Source organism: Dama dama, chromosome 23, assembly GCF_033118175.1.
Source record: "Dama dama isolate Ldn47 chromosome 23, ASM3311817v1, whole genome shotgun sequence".
NCBI classification, from domain to species: domain Eukaryota; kingdom Metazoa; phylum Chordata; class Mammalia; order Artiodactyla; family Cervidae; genus Dama; species Dama dama.
The window spans coordinates 67,275,372-67,302,575 of record NC_083703.1 but is presented as its reverse complement, the minus strand read 5'-3'; the positions used below and the strand labels follow the sequence as shown (position 1 = coordinate 67,302,575).

General features: G+C 45.5%; 1 protein-coding gene across 1 annotated transcript in view; it reads right to left on the bottom strand.

Annotated features, from left to right (window-relative positions):
* Positions 1–26,404, bottom strand: part of LBP (lipopolysaccharide binding protein) — a 31,974-nt gene extending 5,570 nt beyond the window's left edge. The window contains exons 1-12 of the mRNA XM_061127266.1: positions 26,169–26,404; positions 23,193–23,307; positions 21,588–21,716; positions 15,257–15,412; positions 13,974–14,037; positions 10,667–10,730; positions 8,073–8,164; positions 6,770–6,946; positions 4,841–4,900; positions 2,746–2,913; positions 1,185–1,252; positions 626–668 (exon numbers count right to left, since the gene is read on the bottom strand). Of these exons, the coding sequence (XP_060983249.1) occupies positions 626–668; positions 1,185–1,252; positions 2,746–2,913; positions 4,841–4,900; positions 6,770–6,946; positions 8,073–8,164; positions 10,667–10,730; positions 13,974–14,037; positions 15,257–15,412; positions 21,588–21,716; positions 23,193–23,307; positions 26,169–26,292 (1,260 nt within the window). The 5' untranslated portion in view covers positions 26,293–26,404. The remainder of the gene's footprint in view (positions 1–625; positions 669–1,184; positions 1,253–2,745; positions 2,914–4,840; positions 4,901–6,769; positions 6,947–8,072; positions 8,165–10,666; positions 10,731–13,973; positions 14,038–15,256; positions 15,413–21,587; positions 21,717–23,192; positions 23,308–26,168) is intronic.
* Positions 26,405–27,204: the final 800 nt, after the last annotated feature.

Sequence of the window (27,204 nt, the reverse complement as noted above, 5' to 3'; positions counted from 1 at the left end):
AAACTACAGGAAATTCGGGAATTTTCCACCAATGGGGAGAACCTGCCTAAGGATGAAGCCAACAGATAAAAACAGAATGGAGAGGCAGAGATTCTTCTCTTTATATATATATATATATATATATATATATATATATGTTCTTTTTTCTTTTAAAAAAACTGCATGAAAGATTCTTTAAACTCTATAGTGCGCTACAGTTTTCAGAAGTTTCGCACACACGATTTCATACAGTCCTATAATAACTTCCCCTGCCTTTTCAAATTGATGCACTAATCTGAATACCTGGATCCAGCTATGCCTGAAACCTCTAGCCTTAGCTTTTTTATTTTTGTTTTTTAGTTGTATGATTCTATTCATTCCTCCTCTTTGCTTAAGATACTTTTAGTTAGCCTTTTTTTCCTTGCAATTAAAAGAATTCTGTCCACCAAATGATTTAATTGTACACTGCCTAATATTGGGGGTAACTGTTCTTCTGCCCGATGTTTCTTGTCCTCAGGGACTTCTATGATTTCTAGGGCTGAGAGTAACTCCTCTCCTTCTCTATTACAGGTGCCAAAGCACTGCTTAGTAAATACTCTAAATTATTACCCTAATTATTTCTTACATAAAAGCAACAATAACTTACACTGAATCGTCCAACTTTAGATTCTTTCAGTTCCACTTGTATCCTATAACAAATCAGAGAAGATTCAGAGATGTGGGCGTTATGTTCAAGGGAAACCTAAGGTGGGGATTCCCCAGAAGGAAACCCAACTGGAGAAAGCATAGCGCCAAGGGTGTGGTAGAGTGAGAGCGAGAAAGATTATTGAGGAACCAAAAACAATGATACGACCTTACTGGGAAGACTTGCAGAGGGGAAGTGTGTAGTGTAAAAGCACTCAATCTCTATAATTTCAGGAAGTCAGTATTGCTGATGTCTAAAATTCATAGATAAGGGAAAAACAGTAAATTCTTTAGAAGTTTGGAAGTAATGGTGGAAAGGAAGTTTAAGGAGACAGGTCCAGTGGGGGAAAACAATTGGGCCAGTTGGGCTAAAATTTAAGTTTGCTTCCTCACCCAGTGGTGGGCCCTAAGGTTGAAGGAGGATCCAATTACATCCCACCTCCAGCTGCACTCAATCAGCTGCAGTGTCAGGTGGAGTGAGCCCAGTTGAGCGCCCCCACGTGGGCAGTAGGCTGACTTACTTTCCTGGCTCCAAGAATCCAGTGATCTTGCTGGTGTTGAAGGTCAACATGGCAGACACATTAGTGGCCTGGAAATTCCAGTAAAAAGAAACAGGTCTAAATGAAGGAGGTTGTCATGTACAGGATGCATAACTATGAGAACTGTCTGTCTCCTCTAAACAAATACCTCACTAAGTTAAAGCAGGAACTTGCCCACTGGACTGTAGGCTACCAGGAAGCTCATTGTAGGTACTCAATAAATGTTTGAACTTGGACTTGAACATTTTTACTTGAAATTGCTCACTATGATGGGCTTCCAAGGTGGCACTAGCAGTAAAGAATCCACCTGTAATGCAGGAAACCCAGGTTCGATCCCTGGGTTGGGAAGATCCCCTGGAGAAGCGCATAGCAACCCATTCCAGTATTCTTGCCTGGAGAATCCCCATGGACAGAGGAGCCTGGAGGGCTAAAGTCCACAGGGTCACAAAGAGTTGGACATGACTGAAGTGACTTAGCGTGGCATGGCTGGCTGACTACGATAGCAATTAAACTTTGAACAGACTACCGAGAGAAGATGTGTGGTGCTTTGTTGCTTCATCGTGTCCAGCGCTTTGTGATCCCATGGACTGCAGCCTACGAGGCTCCTCCATCCATGGGGATTCTCCAGGCAAGAATACTGGAGTGGGTTGCCATGCCCTCCTCCAGGGGGTCTTCCTGACCCAGGGATCGAACCCAAGTCTCCTGCATTTCAGGAGGATTCTTTACTGTCTGAGCCACCAAGGTACAGAGGCTTATTTCTGGAGATCTCTAAAGGGATACTTTCTAGCTATCTCAGGGCCAAGATTCAGCTCTAAGAAATAATAACAGTAATAATAATAAATTATGTTTTAATTTAAAATATGTTGATGACAATTTCGATAACAATGACAACCATTAAATTGCACATCAACATCTGGGAGCAATTGTTACTGTTTAGCTGCTAAATCTGGACTTCTCCTTATGGACTCACTTAGTGGAACAAGCATACATTAAGTAAATAAGCCTGCAAAGAGCTACATAAGTATCTTTACATAAGTCCTATGAAGAAAAATAATAGGATGCCATAAGAAAAAAAAGTGACAAGGGTCGTAAGATAGATCAGGGATAAGGGCAATCAAGAAAGGCCAATCTTGGGACTTCCCTGGTGGTCCAGTGGTTAAGAATCTGCCTGCCAATGCAGGGGACATGCGTTCGATCCCTGGTCTGGGAACTAAGACCCCACATGCTGTGGGGCAACTAAGCCTGTGCATCACAGTCTGAAGACTGCATGCCCCATAAGCTGCGCTCTATGACAACAGAAGTCAGCACAATGAGAAGCTTGTGCACTGCAACTAGAGAGTAGCCCCCAGTCTCTGCAACTGGAGAAATAAAGACCCATAGCAACCAAAAATAAATAAATAAATAAACTTAGATAAAAAAGAAGAGAAAGGCCTATCTGAGGATCCTTAAGTTGAGATCAATTTTAAGGAATTAACCAGGTGGTCAGTGCAAGGAAGAACCAGCAGGAAAAGGCAACAACATTTGCAAAGGCTTTGAACCTTACCACACCGAGCCGGAAGACAGGCTCCTTGACGGAGTTGGGCAGGAGCACAAAGGCCTCGATCTCCATCTGGGCGGCTGTGGACAGATTCCCAGGGGTGAAGTTCAGGCATGGGGCAGAGATCACTGCTCCCTGGAGCTCCAAGTTTGTGTTGGGGTACAGTCTGGCTATCTGAGGGTGGAATGAAGAGATTATGTCGAGAAGAAAATATGCAGGTTTGCTGGGACAACCTGGAGGGAGCTAGAGCAAGCTGAGACCACCTGTTGGTTTAATTTCCACAAAATGCTCTGTGCCTTGTTCTCTTAAAGGTATCACTGGACATCCTTCCATGTCAGACATATAGAGCCTGCGTCACCTCCTGGCTGAACTGTATTCTATTCCACTGTGTGTGGGTACTGCAAATGATCTAATCTTATTGGGCATCAAGTTGTCTCCAAAGTGTTGCCTTTTAATAACTACTCCCCTGTGTACCCTTGGCTATTATTTTGGGGGATACATTCCCTGAGGAGTCCAAGGACAAGAATATTTTTAAAGCTTCTGCCAGGTATTGCCAAACTATCCTCCAGAAAGGTTGGACTGAGTTTTTTCACTCCACACCCCTCCCTGGGCCATCGCTGAGAGCTATTGCTTCTCTAGAGCCTGCACGCCTGGCTCCCTTCCCCCTAGTCTGATAACTGCATACGCCAATGTTTTTGAGATATGACACACCTAGATTCTAGCATTTAAAAAGCTCTGGCAATTTTCTGTTTAATTAAAATTTAATCTGGGGTCAAGACTGTTCCGTGTAGGGGGGAAGTTGGTAGAGGAACAGTCCCAAGAGCCTTTTAACTATGCAAATATAAAATCTACGTTCTATTGTAAAACGGAGATGTTTAGAAGGTTGAGGAGGTAAATCACTTTCCCTCAAAAGGATAGCTGATCTGCTTATGTGTCAGGTTGATTATGATGTGAGCAGGAAGGAGGAGGGGGAGTTTCCTCCTCTTTCTGGGCAAAAAGGGCTGTTGGAGCCAGGATGTGGCCAAGGTCCCAAAGCTAGTGCCAACAATACGGCAGCAGGTTGGGCTGTTGTGGGGTTCTAGGGAGAGAAGGGGCCTGCTGTGGGGGTGCCTTATGGAAGGAGATGACCCAGGTACTGCAGCATTTGAAGTTTAACAATTTTCCCATCATTATAATTCCTCTCAGCCATCATTAAGCCTCCTGAAAGGAACTTTAAACACTACTGGCTATCTGAGCGGTGTCTTAAGGGTACCCAGAAGTTAGAGGAGAAGACAGGTAGATTTCTATGGGATTAAATGAGACATTGAAAATAAAGAGCTTAGTCCAGCAATGACAGAGCTACAGGGTTATTCACTGTGTCACTGATATAGCAAAGAGAAAACGTACATGTCCTGCCATGGGAGACCCAGATACTCAAACTATGCTCAGTCCATAATACAATGGCAGACAGGATTCCCAGGAAAACAAGAGTGAGGAAGCTTTTTATTTACCTATACAGAATCATCTCCTGGTACAGTAGGGGAAAAAGTAAGGTGAAAACTGGTGTGTAAAATATACCTCCATTTGTGTAAAAAAACAAAGGAAAGACAAATAACATTTGTTTGTATATACACACAATCTCCCCAGAAGGATGTGTGCAATCTGATAATATTGGTAGACTTGGGGTGTGAGCTGGATGTTTAGGGGACAGGAGTGGATGGGAATTTTCATTCTATAACTTTTTAGGTCTTTTGAATCTTGAACCATGAGAATTTATTATCCATTCAAAAGATAATTTTTGTAAAGCTGCAAGAACAGGGCCTGACCGCTACTACACCCTCTGTGAATTGGGGTACATTTTGTGGGGCCTGTCAGTATTCCTTGGGATTGTCAGAGATCATCAGTAAGAGACTGGGTGGTCTGTGGTCCCAGGAGACACAGGGCTTGGGCCTCTGTCATTTTGACTTTAAAGGGAAACCTGTAGCACCCCAGCCTTCAGTGGGGACCCCGCTGTGGGCCTTCTGACTCTTGATCAAGCTGAGAGGAGGTTGCAGGTTTTAAAGAATACTCCTGAAGGCTTTCGGGGCTCAACCTGCACCCTGAGGGCTAAGGGAAGCCTTACCCTGGGAACAAAGGCGCGGAAGGACTTGGTGTTCAGTCGAATGGTAGAATCAGGTGGAATCTGCAACGAAGGGACACAAAGAGGTTTTAGGTGCTCCAGCCAGAGCTGAAGGTCTGAAGAGAGATGGGGAAGTGAGAGGGTATTTAATAATGTAGCTTCTTGACTGCTTGCGGTTACCATGGCAACGACGAGATGCTTGTTCTGCATTCACCATGAGCACATGAATCCCTGGGGTCCTGGATGCTCTCCTTGGGGCATAGGTGACATGCAGGACTCAATCAGAGGATCCACAAGAGTGAGATTTGCAGTCTCACAGACCTAGGTTTGACTCTAGGTTACTATGTAATCCCAGCTGAGTCCCTTTCCCTCTCTGAGCCTCAACTTCCTCACCTATAAAATGGAGATAATTATGTGTGTGCGTGTATGTGTGTGTGTTAAGTTGCTTCATTTGTGTCTGACTCTTTGCGACCCCATGAACTGTAGCCCACCAGGCTCCTCTGTCCATGGGATTCTCCAAGCAAGAATATTGGAGTGGGTTACTGGGCCCTCCTCCAGGGGATCTTCCAGACCCAGGGATTGAACCTGTGTCTCTTATGTCTCCTGCATTGGCAGGTGGGTTCTTTACCACTAGTGCCACCTGGGAAGTCCAAGAGATAATTATAGTCCCCCACTTGTTGGGTTATTGTGAGAGCTAAATGAAATGGTGAGTATAAAACATCTAGCCCAAGGCCTAGCACATAGTGGGCATTCAATAAAACACAGCTACTATGATCCCTTCCACTGAAGGAAAGGTCTGTACCACAGGTGGGAAGGGTGACTCAAAAATGACAATAGAAGTAAATGACCCTGGCATGGATGAGAAATCATTCAAAGGACAAATGTCACTCCATCCATCACTGCTGGTCTCCAATTTATTACCAGGATTGGCTGGACCATCCAGTTTGGACTGCATTGTGTTTCCTCCACCATCCTGACATGGAACACGAGGCTTCAGCTTTTACAAAGAGCTACAAGAAACAGCTGCCTAAAACCCCAGAAATTTGAAAGAAACTGAAAGAAATTTTCATGATGTGACCCACTATAAAATGTAGTAACCTTTATACAAAGCCACATTGGAGACAGTTTTGTTTTAGAGGTAAATGCTAAGGTGACGTTTTCTCTCCTTTTCACTATGAATCCCTAAATCCTGTACTCTTTCCATTTTGACTACAGGAAGCACTCACACAGATCTGTGGTTTTTAAAAAATTCAATTTATGGGTCCCGTGTCTCCATAATTGTGCCTTACTTTTAACTTGGTCTTTATTTTCTATTCTATGAAATCTTATTAATTTATCAGTGTATCTATTATCCTGCCTCCTTCACTAAAATCTTTTTTTAAATCTCCACAAACCATCAGGATGAAAGAAAATATGCATGAGAACAGATCTAGGGACTTCCCTGGTGGTCCAGTGGTTAAAAACCTGCAGGGGACACAGGTTCAATCCCTGGTCAGGGAACTAAGATCCCACATGCCATGGGAAAGCTAAGCCTGAATGCTGCAAATACTGAGCTCATGTAATCTAGAGTCCATGCTCCACAACTAGAGAAGCCCCCATGCTCCACAAGACCCAGTATGTGCGCGCGCGCGCACACACACACACACACACACACACACACACACAAAGATAATGGATCTAGACAGGAGGGAAAAGTAAAATATGGACAAGCAAGCCACAAAATCTTCCACAATTGTTATAATGGAGAAAGAACTTTGAGCTTCCTGGCCACCAAAGTGAAAAGGGAAATTGTGCTAACATATTTTTCCTGCTCTTGATCTTTTTTCTTAGTTATAGTTTACTATTTCACTGATGTAAATGGGTGGAAAAGAAAGAGGAAGGAAGACCAAGTGACAAAGTCATCTGTGAGAGCTATTCTGCTACAAGTCTCACCATGTCATCCGTGATAGTAAAGTTCAGGAATCCCGCTTTATGATAAACTAGGCTGGCGGTGTTGAAGGCATAATCAGAGATGGCAAAGTAGACCATTCGGCTGTGTTCCTCAGGAAGGTTCATGACAGGAGCAAGGAAAGCAACTGGGAAGCGGTCCTCTAGGCTAAAAATTTCTCCCTAGAAAGAGAGAGACAGAGAATCCATTTGAACTTTTCTAAGTCTATCCCAGGGCTAGACACCTGAGTTGGGAGCCTATAGAGTCTGATGAGGGAACACTGGCGCGAAACACTGCCTGAAATTCCACCATTAAAGATGTTTCCCTTGGAATCTAAAAAAAAAAAAAAAAGATCCAAATGAACTTGTTTACAAAATGGAAGTAGAGTCACAGATGTAGGGAGCAAACTTATGGTTACTAGAGGATGGGGCAGGGGAAGGGATAAGTTGGGATCCTGGGACTGACACATATACACTGCTAAATACAAAATAGATGACTAATGGGAACCTGCCACATAGCACAGGGAACGCTCCTCAGTAGTCTGTAATGATCTATATGGGAACAGAACCTTAGAAAAAGAGTGGATATATGTCTCTCTATAACTAATTCACCTTGCTGTACGCCTGAAATTAACACAGCACTGTAAATCATCTACGTGTGTGTGCTCAGTCACTCCGTCGTGTCTGACTCTTTGTGATCCCAGGGACTGGAGCCTGTCAGGCTCCTCTTGGCCATGGAATTTTTCAGGCAAGAGTACTGGAGTGCGTTGCCATGTTCCTCCTCCAGGGGCTCTTCCCGACTCAGAGATTGAACCCACGTCTCCTGCACTGGCAGGTGGATTCTTTATCACTAGAGTTACTTGGGTCGCTCAAATCAACTATACTCCAATAAAATTGTTTTTAAAAATATGCTTTCCTTTGGGTCAAAGTGTATGTCCAGGATCCCCTAATGAAACGCTCACCAGAAGCTTTGGTGTTTTAACCTATAGGACCTCTTGGCCAGCTCTTCAGTGCTGAGGGCCAGCTCTGGTTAATGTCACCTGCATGGTGGGATAGGTGAAGGAGTGGAGTGAGGGGCGGGGGAGGAAGGAAGTTTCAAGGCCTAAGTGATGTAAGACACCATGGGAGGATCCTGGCTCTGGGAATACTCCCCACAACTCCATATTGCCCTGCCCTTGACACAGTGGGAACCATGGGGACACAGGGACAGATCTGAAGCTGGGGAACAGGAGGCCCCAAGAAAGGGCTGAGCTGAGGGAATGCCACACCAGGGCTGGACCCACTCAAGCCCCTGACCCAGAACCCTTACCTTGAACATCACATCCAGCATTTGGGCTGTTGCTTGAGGGGCCCCCATTAAGCTGTAATCAAGGCCAGCGAGATGGTCAATCTTCGTTGTGACTGTGAACCAGGGGAAGGGACAGAATTAGGAGGCGGGCGATGCAAAAGTGGTGAGGGCTCTGGCTGACCCACATTCCCTCTGGAGAGGTCACCAGAGCCCCTTGCCCATCCACCTTAAGACCCTCCACCCAGTCCAGTGCTGGGGCAAAGAGCTCCTTCACCAAGAAAGAGGTGACATGGTTCCTTCTGTTCGGCTGATGATTTAGCCACAAGGGGACAGGTGTGCTTAGCCCAGAGCCTGAGCAGTTTCCAGAGTCTTACACACACACACACACACACACACACACACAGCCTGAACGCAGGAGGAGCTCAGGTGTGGCAGCCCCTCCATACCCAGAACTTCACACCAAAGAATACATACGATAGGGAAAATTCTCCAACCGAAGATATTGCTCTTCAACTTTATAACCAAGACCTTGATCTTCAAGGAAACCAGCCTCCTACCAATATCAACAAATAACCAGGAAGGCGGGGCCATGTTCAGAGGACCCAGAGACTCCCCTCCAAGACCTTGGGGGCAGGAGCTCTCTGTCCCACATGCTGGGGCCTCTGTGCCCACGTGGGTCTCCACTGAAGGGAAGGTTAGCAGTGAGTGTGGAGGCCTGGGGGCCAAGGCATCAGGGAACACCTCCAATTGTCCAGGACCTGTCCTGACAACTTTACCTGTGTAGCCTAGCTCTGGAGCCTCTGCTTGTAGAGAACTGTTCTATAGGTACTCTTAAGTGCAGGCAAAGAGGTAGTATGAGATGCTCTCTGCCCCATTGTTGGTAAAAGGAAAGGATGACAACAAACCTACCTGTCCAGCAGCTGGGGGCTCACTAAATAAATGGAGACACATCCGTAAGATAGAACACTGTGCAGTTATTAAAATGAAGTCTAGGGACTTCTTGGAAGTCCAGCGGTTGGTGGTTACTCCACGCTTCCACTGCAGGGGGCACAAGTTCGATCACTGATTGGGGACCTAAGATCCTGCAAGCTGAGTGGCATGGCCAAAAAAAAAATGAGGTCTATATAATTATTTTGGAAAACTGTTTGGCAGGATCTGGTAAGGCTGAACCTAGGCACATCACAGGAACCTGTAATTTCTCTCCTGCGTATATACCCCAAGATGCGTGTCCATATGACCTAGAATATTCACAGCAGTACTACCCACAATGATTTAGAACTGAAACTACCCAAATGGCCTTCCACAGGTCTATAGATAAACAAATGGAGAGATGTTATGGCTGATCCACATTGTTGTACAGAAGAAGCCAACACAACATTGTAAAGCAATTATCCTCCAAATTAAAAAAAAAAAATGGAAAGACGTGGACACAGTGGATGACACAGCAGGAGAGTGAATAAACTCACAATATGGAACAATATGGATTGACCTCATATTTTATTATTTTTTTAAGCTTTTCTTTATGTGAATCGTTTTTAAAGTCTTTATTGAATTTGTTACAATATTACTTTGGTTTTATGTTTTGGTTTTTTTAGCTGCAAGTCATGTGGGATCTTAGCTCCCCAACCAGGGATTGAACCCACATCCCTGGCACTGGAAGGCGAAGTCTTAATCTCTGGACCACCAGGGAGGTCCTTGGAGTGACCTCATATCTTAAAGTTGAACAGAGAAAGCCTTCTGCTTTCGATAAAAGACTGTGATTACTGTATAGGGCCATTCATGTACCAAGTGCAAAGCTGATCTTTGCTGGAAGAAGTAGAGAAGATGGTCACCCTTGAGGGGTGGGTAGTGTCAGAAGGAGACATGAATGGACTCTGAAAGGCCAGCCATGTTCTGTATATTGATCTGGAAGTGGATAAGTGCGTGTGCTCAGTTTGTGAAAAATTTTTAAAAACTCCACTTACAGTTTGAGCACTTTTCTCTCTGTATTGACTTCCACAAAAACATTTTTAAAAATGAGATCTGTTTATGTGTGCTGATGGAAAAAGATCTCCAAGGTATACAGGCTACAAAAGAACAATGTTTCTACTATTATAGACTAATGTATATGTTCATAATTATGCATATTCACATATATTCATGAACAAAAGTAATACATATGTGAATGTATGGTGGTGGTGGTGATTTAGCTGCTAAGTCGTGTCTGACTCTTTGTGACCCCATGGACTGTAGCCCGCCAGGCTCCTCTGTCCAGGGGATTTCCCAGGCAAGAATACTGGAGTTGCCATTTATTTCTCCAGGGGATCTTCCCAGACCAGGGATTGAACTCCTGCATTGCAGGTGGATTCTTTTACTGATAAACCACCAGGGAAGCCCATGTGAATGTATATTCATATGCTTATGTATGTGTATATTTATATTTGTACATGCAAAGGAAACATCTGAGAGTACACACTCAAAACAGATTTTACCTCTTGGAAGAAAATTTGGGGAGGAAAGGGAACTTTTAATTTTTACTTTCAACACTGCTGCTCCATGTAAGTTTTCATAAGGTACCTATTAATGTATGCACTTATAAAAATTAATGAGAATCAAAGATGGGTGGAGTGTCCTACCTGGCAGAGTTTGGAGATAAGGCTGTAGTTCAGAGGTCACTGAGTCCTGAATAATTTCGCAAATCTGAAAAATATGGGAAAAGAAAGCTCAAGTGAGTCTGCTGGCTTTGGTCTGGCCCTGTGCTAATTGCTTCAGTCCCATTTCGCATCTTTGCTAGCTGGTCATTGATTCTACAAAAATTTATAAGTGCTTATGATGTGCCAGGTACCGAGAAAATAGAAATGATCGAAAACATGTCTGCCCCGACGTGGACCTCAATAGAGTCCAGTTGGGCCTGTTAAAGTCCATCACAGGACTGGAGATCAGAGCTAGGTAATTGCCTATGCAGCCGGATGAGGCAACATGGCTGGAGGCACCGCCTGAAACTCCGTCATTAAAGACCTATTCCTTTGAGAATCCCTAGTCTCTCAGGGTCTAGAATTGAACAGCAGAATTAGATAGTTAAGTAGCAATAGCCACACAAATAAGTGTATACTTAATGCAGATACTTAACAGATTAGCTGGATGGATCAATAGTTCTTGTGTTACTGAGTCCAAGCTCGCTCTGCTTGCTGAACGCCAAACAACAGGCCAATGGATGGAGACAGGTAGTAAGACAAGGAATATGTTATTCCAAGAGCCAGCTGACCCAGAAGATGGCAGACTAATGCTTCAAAATAACCATCTCCTCAGGGTCTGGATGTGGGGTTCTTTTATAGATCAGAGATGGGAGAGATGAGGAAACAAAGTAAAAAGGCCATTGATCTTGCAAATATCTCCTAGAATGACAAGCCTTGGGAAGGGGATGTGTTAATTTCTTCCTTCGTGCCATCTACAAGTGGACCAGGGTTCTGAACAAAGGCACTTTAACAGTCAGGCAGAGGGGCAGGATTTTCTGAGGCAGGCCATTATGTCTAATAACAAAAGCAAGGAAAAGCAAGTCAAAGAAACAGTTCCAGTGTAGAGTCAGAATTGGCTTTTCCCTGCAACACTTGTTTCCCCAGCTGCTTGTGGAAGACTGAATCCTCCCATCCAACAGGCTACCACACATAATAAACACTCAGAATTTGTTGCCCCAGTTAAATTGTGTGCTTCTCAAGAAATGGAAATGCATGCTCTCAAACCTGTTTGCTTTCCTTGCTATTGCAATCACTCAAATTATTCCTTACGTAGGGACTTCCCTGGTAATCCAGAGATTAAGAGTCCATCTTGCAATGCAGGGGATGTGGGTTTGATCCCTGGTTGGGGAACTGAGATGCTATGGAGCAACTAAGCCTGCACACCACAACTACTGAGTCCATGTGAGACAACTAGAGAATCTGTATGCCACAACGAAAGATCCCACCTGCGGAAACCAAGACCCGATGTAGCAAAATAAATAAATAAATATTGAAAATTCTTTTTTATGTAAACCCATGAAATAAAGACTGAGAAAAGAGTTGTTTCTCTGAAAAACCTGTGGTAAGTGCTTTGGAAAGGTGAGTTGCTTAAAGAAAATGCCAGTAAACTGCTGTGGACCGGAAAAGCTTACCAGGAAAACAATTATAAAAATACGGAAGGATTCTGCATTGATATCGCTTGGCAAACATCTCTAGATTCTCACTGTGGTTAAAGAAATCTAAGCCGGAACCTGTGGCTGATGTATGTTAATTGTTAGAAGGACAGTGCTAGGCCAATTAAGAGACTGTTTACAAAGAATGGTTCTGCATCTTAGGTCAAAGGAATGTGCATTTACTGTTTCTTAAAATATTTGGATTCATATGTAAATATTTTCTTTGTTCAAGGCTGTGTGAGTGAGTCCTCACTTTATTTTTTTCCCCCATTTATTTATTTATTTTTATTTTTGGCTGTGTTGGGTCTTCATTGCTCCACGCGGGCTCTCTCTAGTTGCAGAGAGCCGGAGTTACTCTGTTGCAGTGCACAGACTTCTCATTACGTTGGCTTCTTCTGTTGGGGAGCACAGGCTCTAGGGTATGTGGGCTCAGTAGTCACAGCTCCCAGGCTCTAGAACACAGGCTCAATAGTAGTGGCCTACAGGCTTAGTTGCTCTGCTGCACGTGAAATAGTCCCAGACCGGGGATAGAATCCATGTCCCCTGCATTGGCAGGCCGATTCTTAACCACTGGACTACCAGGGAAGTCCAAGCCCTCACTTTAGACAGCTTTTTTGATTAATCAGCTATCACCTATCCTCCACAGATACAGTGGAGGAGAGGAGCTTATGGGGGGAGGTGTCCTAGGGCACGTTTGTGGCCCTGGCCTAGTGAGAGGGTCACTGATGGCTCCTATGAGGAGGTGACACTTTCAGGGCAAGTTGTGGCTCAGATGGTAAAGAATCTGCCTGCCATGCAGGAGACCCGGATTCACAGCACTATTGTTGTATAATATTATTAGCCATTATTGTCTGCATCATCAACAGGGGAGCATAAATCCACACAACCATGAAGAAAACTATGTCCCACTAGAAAGGCATGGAAACATGCAACGGGGTGCATGAGAAGAGGATTGGCATGTTTCCCAAGCTCGCCTAGACCCTGGGACCCCAGAGCAAGAAAAGGAACAGAACTGCTTGCCACGTCCCATCCTTGGCGTCTGCATGCTATTTTCACTTCAACCACCAGGAGGCACTCAAAGCCAAATCAGACTTGGATCAAGAGCGGTGTGTGCCTGTGTTTCCCCTTTCCACTTCGTTACTGTCTGCCTTCCCAAGCAGTCATCACTGCAAATGCAGCTCCAGGTAGATGATACACCAGGGCCAGGATTTTAGGGTGAAGTAGGTGAATGAGAGAACTGAAAGTTAACATACACCTCTTTATTTTAGCCACAGATTCCAAAATTTGGGGATTTCACAGGATTTTTTTAAATGGGGAAAACCGACACTGTTGCTGTTTATACAAAGCAATACAAAGCAGGTGCTCATGCGTTCACCCAGGTAGGAACCAGAGCTCCTACCTGGTCCACACACTCCCAAAGCTTCCTGCTTGGTCTCCACAGGCACCTAAGTGTTGATTTCCTTTTTGGCTTTTGTGGACTGCAAAGCTGGGGCGGGCCGTGAGCACAGCCAAGCTGACCTTATTCCCTGTTGTTTGACCCTTGGCCAAGCATCTGACCATTTTCTGTCGAACTGAACAGACTCGGCATCCAGACACCTACATCTTGCCCTCAGCTTTGCTGCACACCAGCTCCATGACCTTGATTTGTCCTCTCTGGGCCTTGAGCCCAAATATGCCTGGGCCAGCCCCGAGGGCTGTTCAAGTCCAAAGATCACTGAGAATTTGCACCCAACCCATGAGAAGCTCAGCAATGCCAGCTGCTTGGACAAGCTTACCTTGCTCTCCAAGACCCTGCGGAACTTGGACTCGATCTGGCTATGGAAGAGATTCAGCAGCCACCTGGGGAGGGAAGCACAGTGGATGGTCAGCTTGGTGGCCCTGAATGCAGGGAAAGCGGGGCATCAGGGAGAGTCAGACCAGTTCCCAAGAGAGGGCTCCCCTCCCCATCCTGGCCCCTGCGGTGTTCCAGAATCCTGAATGGGATGAGCATGCAGACTCCCATTTCCCAGCACACCCCCTGATTCAGTGCATCTGACAGCCCAGCCCCAAATTCAATAGATGTGGAGGAGGGGCTGGAGACTCCATGAGACTTCCCGGGTGGCTCATGTCTGCTAATGTGAGAGACAAGGGAGACACAGTTTTGATCTCTGAATGAGGAAGATCCCCTGGAGTAGGTAATGGCAACCCATTCCAGTATTATCGCCTGGAAAATTCCATGGACAGAGGGACCTGGTGGGCTACAGTCCATGGGGTTGCAAAGAGCTGGACACGACTGAGCACGCACACTGCCACCACCACCATCACCTGGAGAATCCATGTTTTTCTTTTTCTTTTTTGGGAATGTATCTTTATTTATTCTTATTTTTAAATTTTTGCTGTGCCTCACAGCAACTGGGATCTCAGTTCCCCGACCAGGATCAAACCGGCCCCTCCTGCAGTGGAAGCGCAGAATCTTAAGCACTGGACCACCAGGGAAGTCACAAATTCATGTTTTTCTAATCAAGGAAACTGAGATGTGAAGAGATTGGCTCAAGGGTTTGTGTGTTTTTCACAAACTCTCATTTGACCAGAAGCCTTTGTGCTCTTTCCATAGCCAAACTGCACTTGTCTCATGGTGGTGAAGCTCTTTATTTTTTGGTGAAAATGGCACACCAGTGCATGCTCAGTCGTATCCAACTCTTTGCGGTCCCTTCATCTGTAGCCCGCCGTGTCCATGGGATTATCCAGGCAAGAATACTTGAATAGGTGGCCATTTCTTTCCTCCAGGGCTTCTTCTGGACCCAGGGATTAAAACTGTGTCTCCTGCAGCTCCTGCACTGGCAGGCGTATTCTTTACCACTGAGCCACCTGGGAAGCCCGGCACACCCAGCATTATCTGAGCTTAAATCTGCTTCTGTTCATCTCAGCAGGTCCCCCAAAGAATTACCTCCAAGTGTACATGATGTGCCCATGCAGGACCCTGGACCATCACGCTTATCAGAGGCCTTGGGCCTTGGGTTAGATGGGCCTCTGGCTCCTGCCGGGGGTCAAGCTGGTCAGTGTCCCTGTGGTGACCTACCCCAAATCTCCTGACATGTGCACCTCCACGTCATGGATGTGGCTACTGCAGCTGGAGACAGCAACTTTGGGTCTCCCAGAGGGCTCACTGTCCAAGAGAAGATTGACTGAAATGGTGATGCCTTTGACCTTCACGTCAAAGGAGCCTTTTAGTCTCCTGGAAGAGAAAGGAGAAGTAGTAAGTGATTCATAGACTATAGTTGGCCACCATTTGAGGGGAAATATAAATCTCAGTTCTTACCCCCCAGCTAAATGAAACCAGAGTAAGAAGTTAACTACAGAAATTATTACAAATATAGTTATTATGAGATAAAAGATTTGTTATAAACAAGACAATAAAAGAGCAAGAAGAAAGCTTGGGTCCATTTATTTATGGTCAGGGATGGGCAAAAGCCTTTCTAGGTTAAATCCAAGTCTCAGAAGCCATAACGGAAATGGTTATGAGCTTGCCAGCACTGAAAATTAAAACTTTAGAGAACAACAATGGCATATGCAAATTTTAAAAAATTGCATCGTGAGCTAGCCGGAGACCTAATTTGCTTAACACGTGAGCTAATATACGAGTTAATTTCCTTAATACACAAAGAACAAGCTTATACAGAGTAATAAGGAAAGGACAAAAGAGAAAAGAAAAGAGAGTTTCAAGATGTTAACAGAAAGTTCCATTGCAAATAAGCACATGAGACATGATTAAAAATGAAAATAAACAATGATGCCAGTTTTCATCTATCAGAGAGATAGAAAGTTGAGATTTTCATACCCAGTGCTTGTGAAGATATGGGGAAACCAAACACTAGTTGAGAGAACATATCAGGAACACAGATTGGTGGGACCTATCCTTAGAAGAAATGGAGTAGCCCTCATAGTCAACAAAAGAGTCTGAAATGCAGTACTTGGATGCAATTGCAAAAATGACAGAATGATCTCTGTTCATTTCCAAGGCAAATCATTCAATATCACATTAATCCAAGTCTATGCCCTACCCAGTAATGCTGAAGAAGCTGAAGTTGAATGGTTCTACAAGACCTACAAGACCTTCTAGAACTAACACCTAAAAAAGATGTCCTTTTCATTATAGGGGACTGGAATGCAAAAGTAGGAAGTCAAGAGATACCTGAAGTAACAGGCAAATTTGACCCTGGAGTACATACAGAATGAAGCAAGGCAAAGGCTAATAGAGTTTTGCCAAGAGAACACACTGGTCATAGCAAACACCCTCTTCCAACAATACAAGAGAAGACTCTATACATGGACATCACCAGATGGTCAATACCGAAATCAGATTGATTATATTCTTTGCAGCCAAAGATGGAGAAGCTCTATATAGTCAACAAAAACAAGACCGGGAACTGACTGTGGCTCACATCATGAATGCCTTATTGCCAAATTCAGACTTAAATTGAAGAATGTAGGGAAAACCACTAGACCTTTCAGGTATGACCTAAATCAAATCCCTTATGATTACACAGTGGAAGTGAGAAATAGATTCAAGGGATTAGATCTGACAGACAGAGTACCTGAAGAACTATGGACTGAGGTTTGTGACATTGTACAGGAGGCAGTGATCAAGACCATCCCCAAGAAAAGAAATGCAAAAAGGCAAAATGGTTGTCTGAGGAGGCCTTATAAATAGCTGAGAAAAGAAGAGAAGCTAAAGGCAAAGGAAAACAGGAAAGATATTCCCATTCGAATGCAGAGTTCCAAAGAATAGCAAGGAGAGATAACAAAAGCCTTCCTCAGTGATCAATGCAAAGAAATAGAGGAAAACAATAGAATGGGAAAGACTAGAGATATCTAAGGGAACGTTTCATGCAAAGTTGGGCACAACAAAGGACAGAAATGGTATGGACCTAACAGAAGCAGAAGATATTAAGAAGAGGTGGCAAGAATACACAGAAGAACTGTACAAAAAAGATCTTCATGACCCAGATAACCATGATGGTGTGATCACTCACCTAGAGCCAGACATCCTGGAATGTGAAGTTAAGTGGGCCTTAGGAAGCATCACTATGAACGAAGCTAGTGGAGGTGATGGAATTCCAGTTGAGCTATTTCAAATCCTAAAAGATGATGCTGTGAAAGTGCTGCACTCAATATGCCAACAAATTTGGAAAACTCAGCAGTGGCCACAGGACTGGAAAAGGTCAGTTTTCATTCCAATCCCAAAGAAAGGCAATACCAAAGAATGTTCAGACTATCAAACAATTGCACTCATATCACACGATAGCAAAGTAATGCTCAAAATTCTCCAAGCAAATTCATCAATAGTACCGAGAACTTCCAGATATTCAAGCTGGATTTAGAAAAGGCAGAGAAACTAGAGATCAAATTGCCAACATCCACTGGATCATCAAAAAAGCAAGAGTTCCAGGAAAATATCTATTTCTGCTTTATTGACTATGCCAAAGCCTTTGACTGTGTGGATCACAACAAACTGTGGAAAATTCTTCAAGAGATGGGAATACCAGACCACCTGACCTGCCTCCTGAGAAAACTGTATGCTGGTCGAGAAGCATCAGTTAGAACTGGACATGAAACAACAGACTGGTTCCAAACTGAGAAAGGAGTACACCAAGGTTGTATATTGTCACCCTGCTTATTTAACTTGTATGCAGAGTACATCATGAGAAACACTGGGCTGGAAGAAGCACAAGCTGGAATCAAGATTGCCGGGAGAAATATCAATAACCTCAGATATGCAGATGACACCACCCTTATGGCAGACAGTGAAGAGGAACTAAAGAGCCTCTTGATGAAAGTGAAAGAGGAGAATGAAAAAGTTGGCTTAAAACTCAACATTCAGAAAGTTAAGATCATGGCAGACAGTCCCATCACTTCATGGCAAATAGATGGGGAAACAGTGGAAACAGTGACAGATTTTATTTTGGGGGCCTCCAAAATCACTGCAGATGGTGACTGCAGCCATGAAATTAAAAGACGCTTGCTCCTTGGAAGAAAAGTTATGACCAACCTAGACAGCATATTAAAAAGTAGAGACATTACTTTGCCAACAAAGGTCCATCTAGTCAAAGCTATGGTTTTTCCAGTAGTCAGGTATGGATGTGATATAAAGAAAGCTGAGTGCTGAAGAATTGATGCTTTTGAACTGTGGTTTTGGAGAAGACTCTCGAGAGTCCCTTGGACAGCAAGGAAATCCAACCAGTCCATCCTAAAGGAAATCAGTCCTGAATATTCATTGGAAGGACTGATGCTGAAGCTGAAACTCCAATACTTTGGCCACCTGATGTGAAGAACCGACTCTTTGGAAAAGACCCTGATGCTGGGAAAGATTGAAGGCAGGAGGAGAAGGGGAAGACAGAGGATGAGATGGCTGGATGGCATCACCGACTTGATGAACATGAGTTAGAGCACTCTCTTGGAGTTGGTGATGGACAGGGAGGCCTGGCGTGCTGCAGTCCATGAGGTCGCAAAGAGTCAGACACGACCGACGAAATGAACTGAACTGATCCTGATTGTAACTACATAGCTTTGGTTCAGTAATTTTACTTCCAAGTCTTTAGTCTGTGGCTTATCCTGTCAAGATATTTGTGTGGGGAAGTTCACTGAAGCATCATGGGGAATAGCAAGAAATGAGGAATTAAGCTTAAATGTCAACTAGTCAGGACAGGTTCAATAAGTCGTGGGCATCTGTGTGATGAAGCCTTTACAAAGAATGAGGTCAAATGTGGTCTTGTTATACAATGAAATATTAGTCATTCATACAAAGGAATAAAGCACCGATATGTGCTGTAGTGTGGATGAACCTCAACAATATTATGCTCCATAAGAGACTTCCCTGGTGGTTCAGTGGCTCAGACTCTGCACTCTTAATGTAGGGGGTCTGGGTTCAATCCTTGGTCAGGGAGTAAAGTTTACTACATGATGTGGCTGAGGATACTGTGTACCCTGACTAAGACCCGGTGCAGCCAAATTAATTAACTAATATTTTTTAAAAATATTATGCTGCATGACAAAAGCCAGAAAAATATGTGTGCTGTATGATGTCATTTATATGAAAGGTCCCAGATAGGCAAATCTATAGACAGAGGCTGACTGGTGGTGGTCCAGGGTTGGGGGAGGGGCAGATGGGGAGCAAGTGCTTAATGGGTGTGGAGCATCTTTCGGGGTGATGGAAACATTGTGGGACTAGGTAGAGGTGGCGGTTGCACAACGCTGTGAATGTACTAGATGCCACTGAATTGGGTACTTTCAAATGGTTAATTTCATGTTATGTGAATTTCACCTCAGTAAAAATATTACATTAAAAGAAATTTAAAAAAAGAATGAGCTAGATATTCATATGGTCATATGAAGAGATCTTGAAGAGTATGGCCTGATTCCTGTCATGGAAATTGAATTAATATGCAAACATTAATGACTGCTGACAAAGGTCCATATAGCCAAAGCTATGGCTTTTCCAGTAGTCAGGTATGGATGTGAGTTGGATCATGAAGAAGGCTGAGCACCAAAGAATTGATGCTTTTGAACTATGGTGTTGGAGAAGACTATTGAGAGCTCCTTGGACTGCAAGGAGATCCAACCAGTCAATCCTAAAGGAAATCAACCCTGAATATTCATTGTAAGGACTGTTGCTGAAGCTGAAGCTCCAATAATTTGGCCACCTGATGTGAAGAGCCAGCTCACTGGAAAAGACCCTGACACTGGCAAAAAATTTAAGGCAAAAGGAGAAAGGGTTGATAGAGAAAAAAGTGGTTAGATAGTATCACTGACTCAATGGGCACGAATCTGAGCAAACTCCAGGAGATAGTGGAGGACAGAGGAGCCTGGCATGCCGCAGTTTGTGGGGTCACAAAAGAGTTGGACAGGACTTAGCTACTGAACAACAACTTTTGATGACCTATGGTGGCTTAGACGGTAAAGTGTCTGCCTACAATGCGGGAGACCCGGGTTCAATCCCTGGGTCGGGAAGTTCTCCTGGAGAAGGAAATGGCAACCCACTCCAGTAGTCTTGCCTGGAGACCCCATTGGCAGAGGAGCCTGTTAGGCTACAGTCCATGGGGTTGCAGAGTTGGACATGAGTTGTGTCCGACTCTTTGTGACCCCATGGACTGTAGCCGAACAGGCTCCTCTGCCAATGGGGTTCTCCAGGCAAGACTACTGGTGTGGGTTGCCATTTCCTTCTCCAGGGGATCTTCCCGACTGAGGGATCGAACCCAGATCTCCCACACTGCAGGCAGATTCATCACCATTTGAGCAACCCGGGAAGCCCAATATACTGATCTACATACTGAGCATCTTTCTAAAGCACTGTTGTCCAACAGAAATATAATGTGAATAACACGGGTAAATTTAAAATTTTCTAGTAGCCACATTTAAAAAAAGCAAAATTAAAGGAGTGAGAATAATTTGAATAGTATATGATTATCATTTCAACGTGTGATCAACATAAACATTATTAATGTGATTTCTTATGTTCTTTTTTGTACTATGTCTTCAAATCTAGTGTTTTATACTTACAACAGATCTCCATCTGTTCTGGCCACTTTTCATGTACTCAGTAAGGATGTAGGGCCAAAGGCTACTATATGGGACAGGGCAGGTCTACAGTGTCAGTACGGCCAGGTCACCCATATTTGCCCTCCTGTTACGGGTTGAATTGTGTCCCCTGAATTTGTACGTTAAAGGCCACTTAGTACCCAGAATTTGACTGTATTTGACATAGAGCCTTTAAAGAAGTGATCCAGTTAAAATGAGACCATTAGGGTGGCCTAGAGTCCAGTCTGTCCTCCTAAGAAGAGGAGATCTGGACATAGCGAACCACCAGGGGTGCAGGCTCACGGAGGGATGGCCATGTGAGGATGTGGCAACAGAGCAGCCATCTGCAAGCCCAGGAGAGAAGCCTCAGAGCAAACTAAATCTGCCCACATCTTGATCTTGAACTTCCAGCCTCCAGAAGTGTGAGATCTGTGACATTCCATTATGGCAGCCTGAGGAGACTAACCTACCTTCCATCTAAGAACCTCAGAGGTCAGAGAACAGTTCAAAATGCTGGAGAGGTCAGCCCAACCTTGACCAATGGCAGACAGGAGACCGGGATAACTCAGAGGTGTGCTCTGCCTACAATGTCCCCAAGAAGGTTGACCCCGGGAGGGTTGAGCTCCAGTAGCTGCCAAGCTGACTTCTTTCTTCCCCGCCTCACTTCTGCACAACCCTTGGATGTTTCCCTAAGTCACTCACCAGATAAAGTACTTGGACTTGAATTCTTGCCTTGGGGGTCTGCTGTGGGGAAAGCTAGAACACCCTGGACCCAAGAAGGATGGAATGAAAGCCAAGGTCAAGGTTCCAAGGGCCTGGGAGCACAGCCAACTTACAGTATCCTCTTGCGCACCTTCCAGTCGCCTGTGACCTGGATGAAGGAGTCGGAGATAGAGAAATGCAAGCCCTGGTTGGGGAGGAGCTTCAGGGCAGAGCCGAGCAGCTTACAGCTCTGAATGTTCAGGCTGCGGAGAGAGACCCACAGAAGAGGCATCAGTGCGGAGGCAGAGGCAGGTCTAGTCTCTGCAGGGGTCTTGCTCTCACCCGGGGACCTGGTACCCAACTCCTACTTACCTGCTGTGTGCCCTGAGCTAACCACGCAGCCTTGCCAAGTACTTTGCATGCATTGTGTCAGTTGGCCTCACAGACGGGGTTGGCACTGTTCAGGTTCCCTTTTCACACAGGGGGAAAGAGAACTTCTTGGAAGGGATGCATTTGCCCAGAGTCACACAGGCAGGATCAGAGTCCACAGATCTCACGACCCTGGCTGGGACCCCAAGTAAAGTGCAGAGATGCACCCCATCATCACTTTCCTCCCCACAGCCAGGTGGGGAATTCATTCAGAGAAGGCTGAGGGCAGCCTCAAGAAGAGACACGAAAGGCCTGGGAGAAGCAAACCCAGACCACACATATCCTGGGGCTGTCAGTGGGAAAGGAATGGTCAAGTTCCCTTTTCTTTGAGCGGTGCACAGTAGGTGCTTGATAGATGTTTACTGATGGACTGAATAAAAGAAGGACCGAAAGAAGCCGTCAGTGGTGAGCAGAGAGGAATGTGATGAGTCATGGGCTCAATTGTCCCTGCTTCATGGTCAATCCTTCAGAAAGTGATTGATGTCTTTTTTTAAAAGAAATATTTATTTATTTATTTTTGGCTGGGTTGGGTCTTCATTGCTGCATACAATTTTCCTCTGGTTGCGCTGAGGGTGGGTTACTCTCTAGTTGTGGTGCGAGGGCTTCTCCTTGCAGTGGCTTCTCTTGTTGCAGAGCTCTAGCACTCTTGGACTTCAGTAGTTGCAGCACATGAACTCAGTAGTTGCGGCTCCCAAGCTCTAGAGCACAGGCTCAGCAGTGATGGCACACAGGCTTTGTTGCTCCGAGGCATGTGAGATCTTCCAGGATCAGAGATTGAACCCATGTCTCCTGCATTACAGGCGAATTCTTTACCACTGAGCCACCTGGGAAGTCTGATGCATTTCTTTTTAAAGCATCAGCTGCTCTGGTCTAAATATCCTTTGAAGACTCAGGTGAAATGCCACCACCTTCAGGAAGCCTTCCTTGACGCCTCCAGATGTGCCAACCTCAGCTCCAAGAGTTGGGTTACTATATCTAAAGTTAAAGGTTTATTTAAAAAAAAAAAATTTAAGGTCTATCTTCCCTTCCAGACTACATCCAGTGTCAGGCCAGAGCCTGGATTATCACTCCAAAGAGACAGAAAGTTATCCCCATTTTACAGATAAGGAAACAAAGGCTCAGGTCACATAGCTAGTGGTTCTTTATTAATATTGTTGTATTAATGAGTGAAGGGCCCAAGTTCCTTCCAGAACTTCCCTCTGAACTCTCCGAGGAACCATCCCACCACTGCCTGCCCCAGAGAGGTCTTAAGCCATCCTGGGGCTCTCTCGCCCTTCCTCTCTGGACACCCAGCGACCGTGGAGTCCCACCTGTGGAATTCATAGTCCACTCTGCCGAAATGTTTGATCTTGACGTCCCCGTCAAAGTTGGGCAGCGTGACTTTGTGCAGCTTACTCTGCAGAGCCAACAGCTCCTCTTGGGCCACTGAGGACACAAAAAAGCTGAGAGTCAGCCTGGTCAGCCTGCTTCCATCCCTCTAAACCCTTCAGTGGCTCCTACCTGTCCTGGGGAAAGAGGCCAACTTCCTGATTAGCATTTTTATGGTTGCAGGTTATTGAGCCCCTCTAGAGCACCAGGGGCTTTCCAGGGAACTCTGTGGGTAAAGAATCTGCCTGCAATGAAGGAGTGGCAGGAGCCACAGGTTCGATCCCTGGGTCGGGAAGATCCCCTGGAGGAGGGAATGGCACCCCACTCCAGTATTCTTGCTTGGAGAATCCCCATGGATGGAGGAGCCTGGCGGGCTACAGTCCATGGGGTTGCAAAGAGTCAGACACAACTGAAGTGACTAAGCACATATGCATGCCCAAGAGCACGAAGTGGCAGGAGAGATATTCAGGAGCATCAGGGCATGCCAGGTGGGCTGGTTATGTTCATGCCCATTTTATGGGTGAGGAGACAGGGTGTCTGTCTTCGTCAGCAGCTCCACGAGGAAGGAGTGCTGTGTGCTTGGCAGCTGGGCCTCTTTCCTGTCCTTCACAGTGTCTAGCCTGTGTAGAAGAGACTGCAAGGATTTTAGGGCTAGGATCCTGGCATTGGCGTCTTTCTTGCTGGGTGACCTTGAGCAAGTCCTCAACCTTGGCATTCTCTGTCTGTCCAAAAGCAATGACAGCAATACTTTCCTCACTGGGATGGCATGAGGATTAAAAGAGATCACTGCAGGGCTTCCGTGGTGGTTGGTCCAGTGGTTAAGAGTCCTCCTGCCAGTGCAGGGGACACGGGTTCAATCCCTAGTCTGGGAAGATTCCACCTGTCGAGGGTCCCATGTGAGACAACTACTGAGCCCCTGCACTTTAGACCCTGTGGTCCACAATGAGAGGAGCCACCACAATGAGGAGCCCATGTGCTACAACTAGAGAATAGTCCTCGCTCGCCAGAACTAGAGAAAGCCCGTACAACCATGAAGACTCAGCAAAGCCTAAATAAATAAATAAATAAAATTATTAAACAAACAAACAAAAAAATCTAAGAAAAGAAAGATGTTTAAAAGAGAGAGAGAGAGATCTTTGCAAAGCCAAAAGGAGTCTGGCAGGATAAAAAGCACTTTTGCATGGTGCCTGGCACACACGAAACACTTGGTAAACACCCAGGAGGTCAAAGCAGGGTGGATCTTGTTTAAAAATATGGAAAGGAACCAACATGTCCAGCTCTAGAGGACTGGTTACATTTACACAGTGGAAAGGAACAAGAGGCAAATTTTGCCTGATCTAGAGTTTCATTATAAACAGTATTTACACTAGGACTTTCTGTTTATTTGGAGGTATGAGAGACCCAGGATTCTGCCCTTGGAGTGGGTGTGTGTACACAGATGACCACTGAGCTCCCCGAAAGAGCGCTCTGCCTCTCACCACTTTGCAGCCCTCCCTCCCGCACACGCAGGAGCTGGTACTCTGCCAAAACGCTATCCCTTGTCTCTGGCTAACTTTCATATATCATTTCTACCTTACCTCCTCCAAGAAGGCCTCCTTGATTGTCTTCTGTCTCCAGCCAATCTGGGCTCCCAACAACTCTTCCTGAGGGAATGTTATTATCCCATTTGAACAGATAAGGCAATTGAGGCTCCATATATGTGAGGAGCAGCTCTCCATCAAGTACTGTGGGGAGTGGTATATAAATACCCCCAACCCCTTGCCCCTTGGACAGATAATTTCTGAGGCTTTGTTTTAACTTCTTAAAACAAAAATTACAAATGAATTGTTATACAAAACAGAAAGAAGCTCACAGACATTGAAAACAGACATGATTATGGAATGTGGATGGCAGGACAAATTAGGAGTATGTGATTAATAGATATGAACGACTATATATATAATAAGCAACAGGGATTTACTGTATAGCACAGGGAATTATATTTAATATCTTATAATAACCTATAATGAATATAATCTGCAAAGAACTGAATCATTTTGCTATGTACCTGAAACTAACACATTACTGTAAATCAACTATACATCAATAAAAAAATAAAATACAGTTCTACTTTTGCCCATTCTTTAAAATTGAAGTATAACATCTGTAGAAGCACAACCTAAAGGACATTTGTCTTATTAAAGGTGTGTGTTAGTTGCTCAGTCCTGTCTGATTCTTTGTGACCCCACGGACTGTAGCCCACCAGGCTCCTCTGTCCATTGAATTCTCCAGGCAAGAATACTGGAGTGGGTTGTCATGCCCTTCTCTAGGGGATCTTCCCAACCCAGGGATCAAACCTGGGTCTCCTGCATTGCAGGCAGATTGTTTACCATCAGAGCCACCTGGGAACCTACTGCGAGGTAATTTTCACATGTTTATGCACCCATGTAGCCAACACCCCGACCAAGACACCGGGCCTTCTCAGCACCCCTGCAGGCTCTCTGTGCCCTTCTGAGTGGTCACCATTCTAACCTCTGGTTCTAAGGCATGTGTTTTCAAACTCGAGCAAGAATTTTCCAGCAAAACTGTTCCCAGCATAGGGGCGGTAGCTGGCTCACTGACATGCCTCTCCTGGCTGTCTTCTGTCCCCATCTCATGTGACAATCCTGCTACAGTGTTTCCTGGAATCAGCTCCCAAACCAAACATTCACCCCCAAATCTTTATCTCTGTTGGCTAGTGGGAACCTGGCTAAGACAAGCAACGTGCCCAACGCTTCCCAACGGTTGTGTGACAAGGCCAGACCCCGAGCCAGGGCTGCCTGACCGGGAAGCCTGCCACCACCCTGAGGGAGAGAGTCCCCTCTGTGTCCCCAGCTGTCCCCAGAGCAGCCTGGGGCCAAGCAGGTCAGCCAATCCAGCCGACAGCCGCGGCTCCCTACCGTACTCCAAGCCCCGGTCGGTGATCCTGACGACTAGGCCAGGATTGGCCCCCAGGGCCCCGGAGGTGAATGTGAGCAGCGTTCCCAGCAGGAGGGAGGGCAGGGTGCCCACCGAGGTCACCATCCTGGATTCCCAGGGGGCTGGGCTGGATCTGTCACAGCCTCTGGCTGGGCCCAGCTCCCTTAAATAGCCGAGGCCTGAGGACTGGGGCGGCTCCTGAGCGGGGTGTGTTCCGGGCATCAGGAGGGGAGGCTGAGTGACTGGAACCTGCTTGCAACACTGTTGGGGTCACGGGTCATTTAAAAGCCCCGCTGGCACCACCTGGGAGAGAGGGTGGGTTGGCCTGGGTCCAGGTGACACTCCGTCCACCCTTCTCACACAAAGGCCCCACATTCATTTCCAGGAAGGCCTGGGTTTTATAGACAAGGAAGCTGAGGCTCTGAGAGGCCATGTCACTGGCTCAAGCTCACACACCCTGGCAGGTGGCAGAACCGGGAATCAAAGCCAGTTGAGTTATACTCAACTCTTTCTGTAAAAAAAATTTCCCCACCCCATCCCATCCTTCTTATCTCCTATTGTGAAACAGGTTTTCTCAAACCCTGCTGGTGGTAAAAGCTGTTGGAAGGCAACTTGGCCAATCCTTGAACTCTGCCTGTCCTCCTCCAAGGGATCTTCCCACCCCAGGGATCTAACAAGAATCTCCTGTCTCCTGGATTGGCAGGTGGGTTCTTTACCATGAGCTCCATCTGGGAAGCACTAGCCACTTTCTGCTTTTCTGTAATTGTGATCTTTTAAAAATATGTCCTGCTGGAGGAGGAAATGGCAACCCACTCCAGTATTCTTGCCTGGGAAATCCTGTGGACAGAGGAGCTTGGTGGGTTGCAGTCCACTGGGGTCACAAACAGTTGAACACTACCAAAGCAACTTAGCACAAAAATATGTCCACAAATTCTTTGATACTCTTTCCATCAAAAGCTGAGGTCTCTGTGCCCTCTCCTTGAAATTGGATGTGCCTTTGGAATGCCTCAACACCCT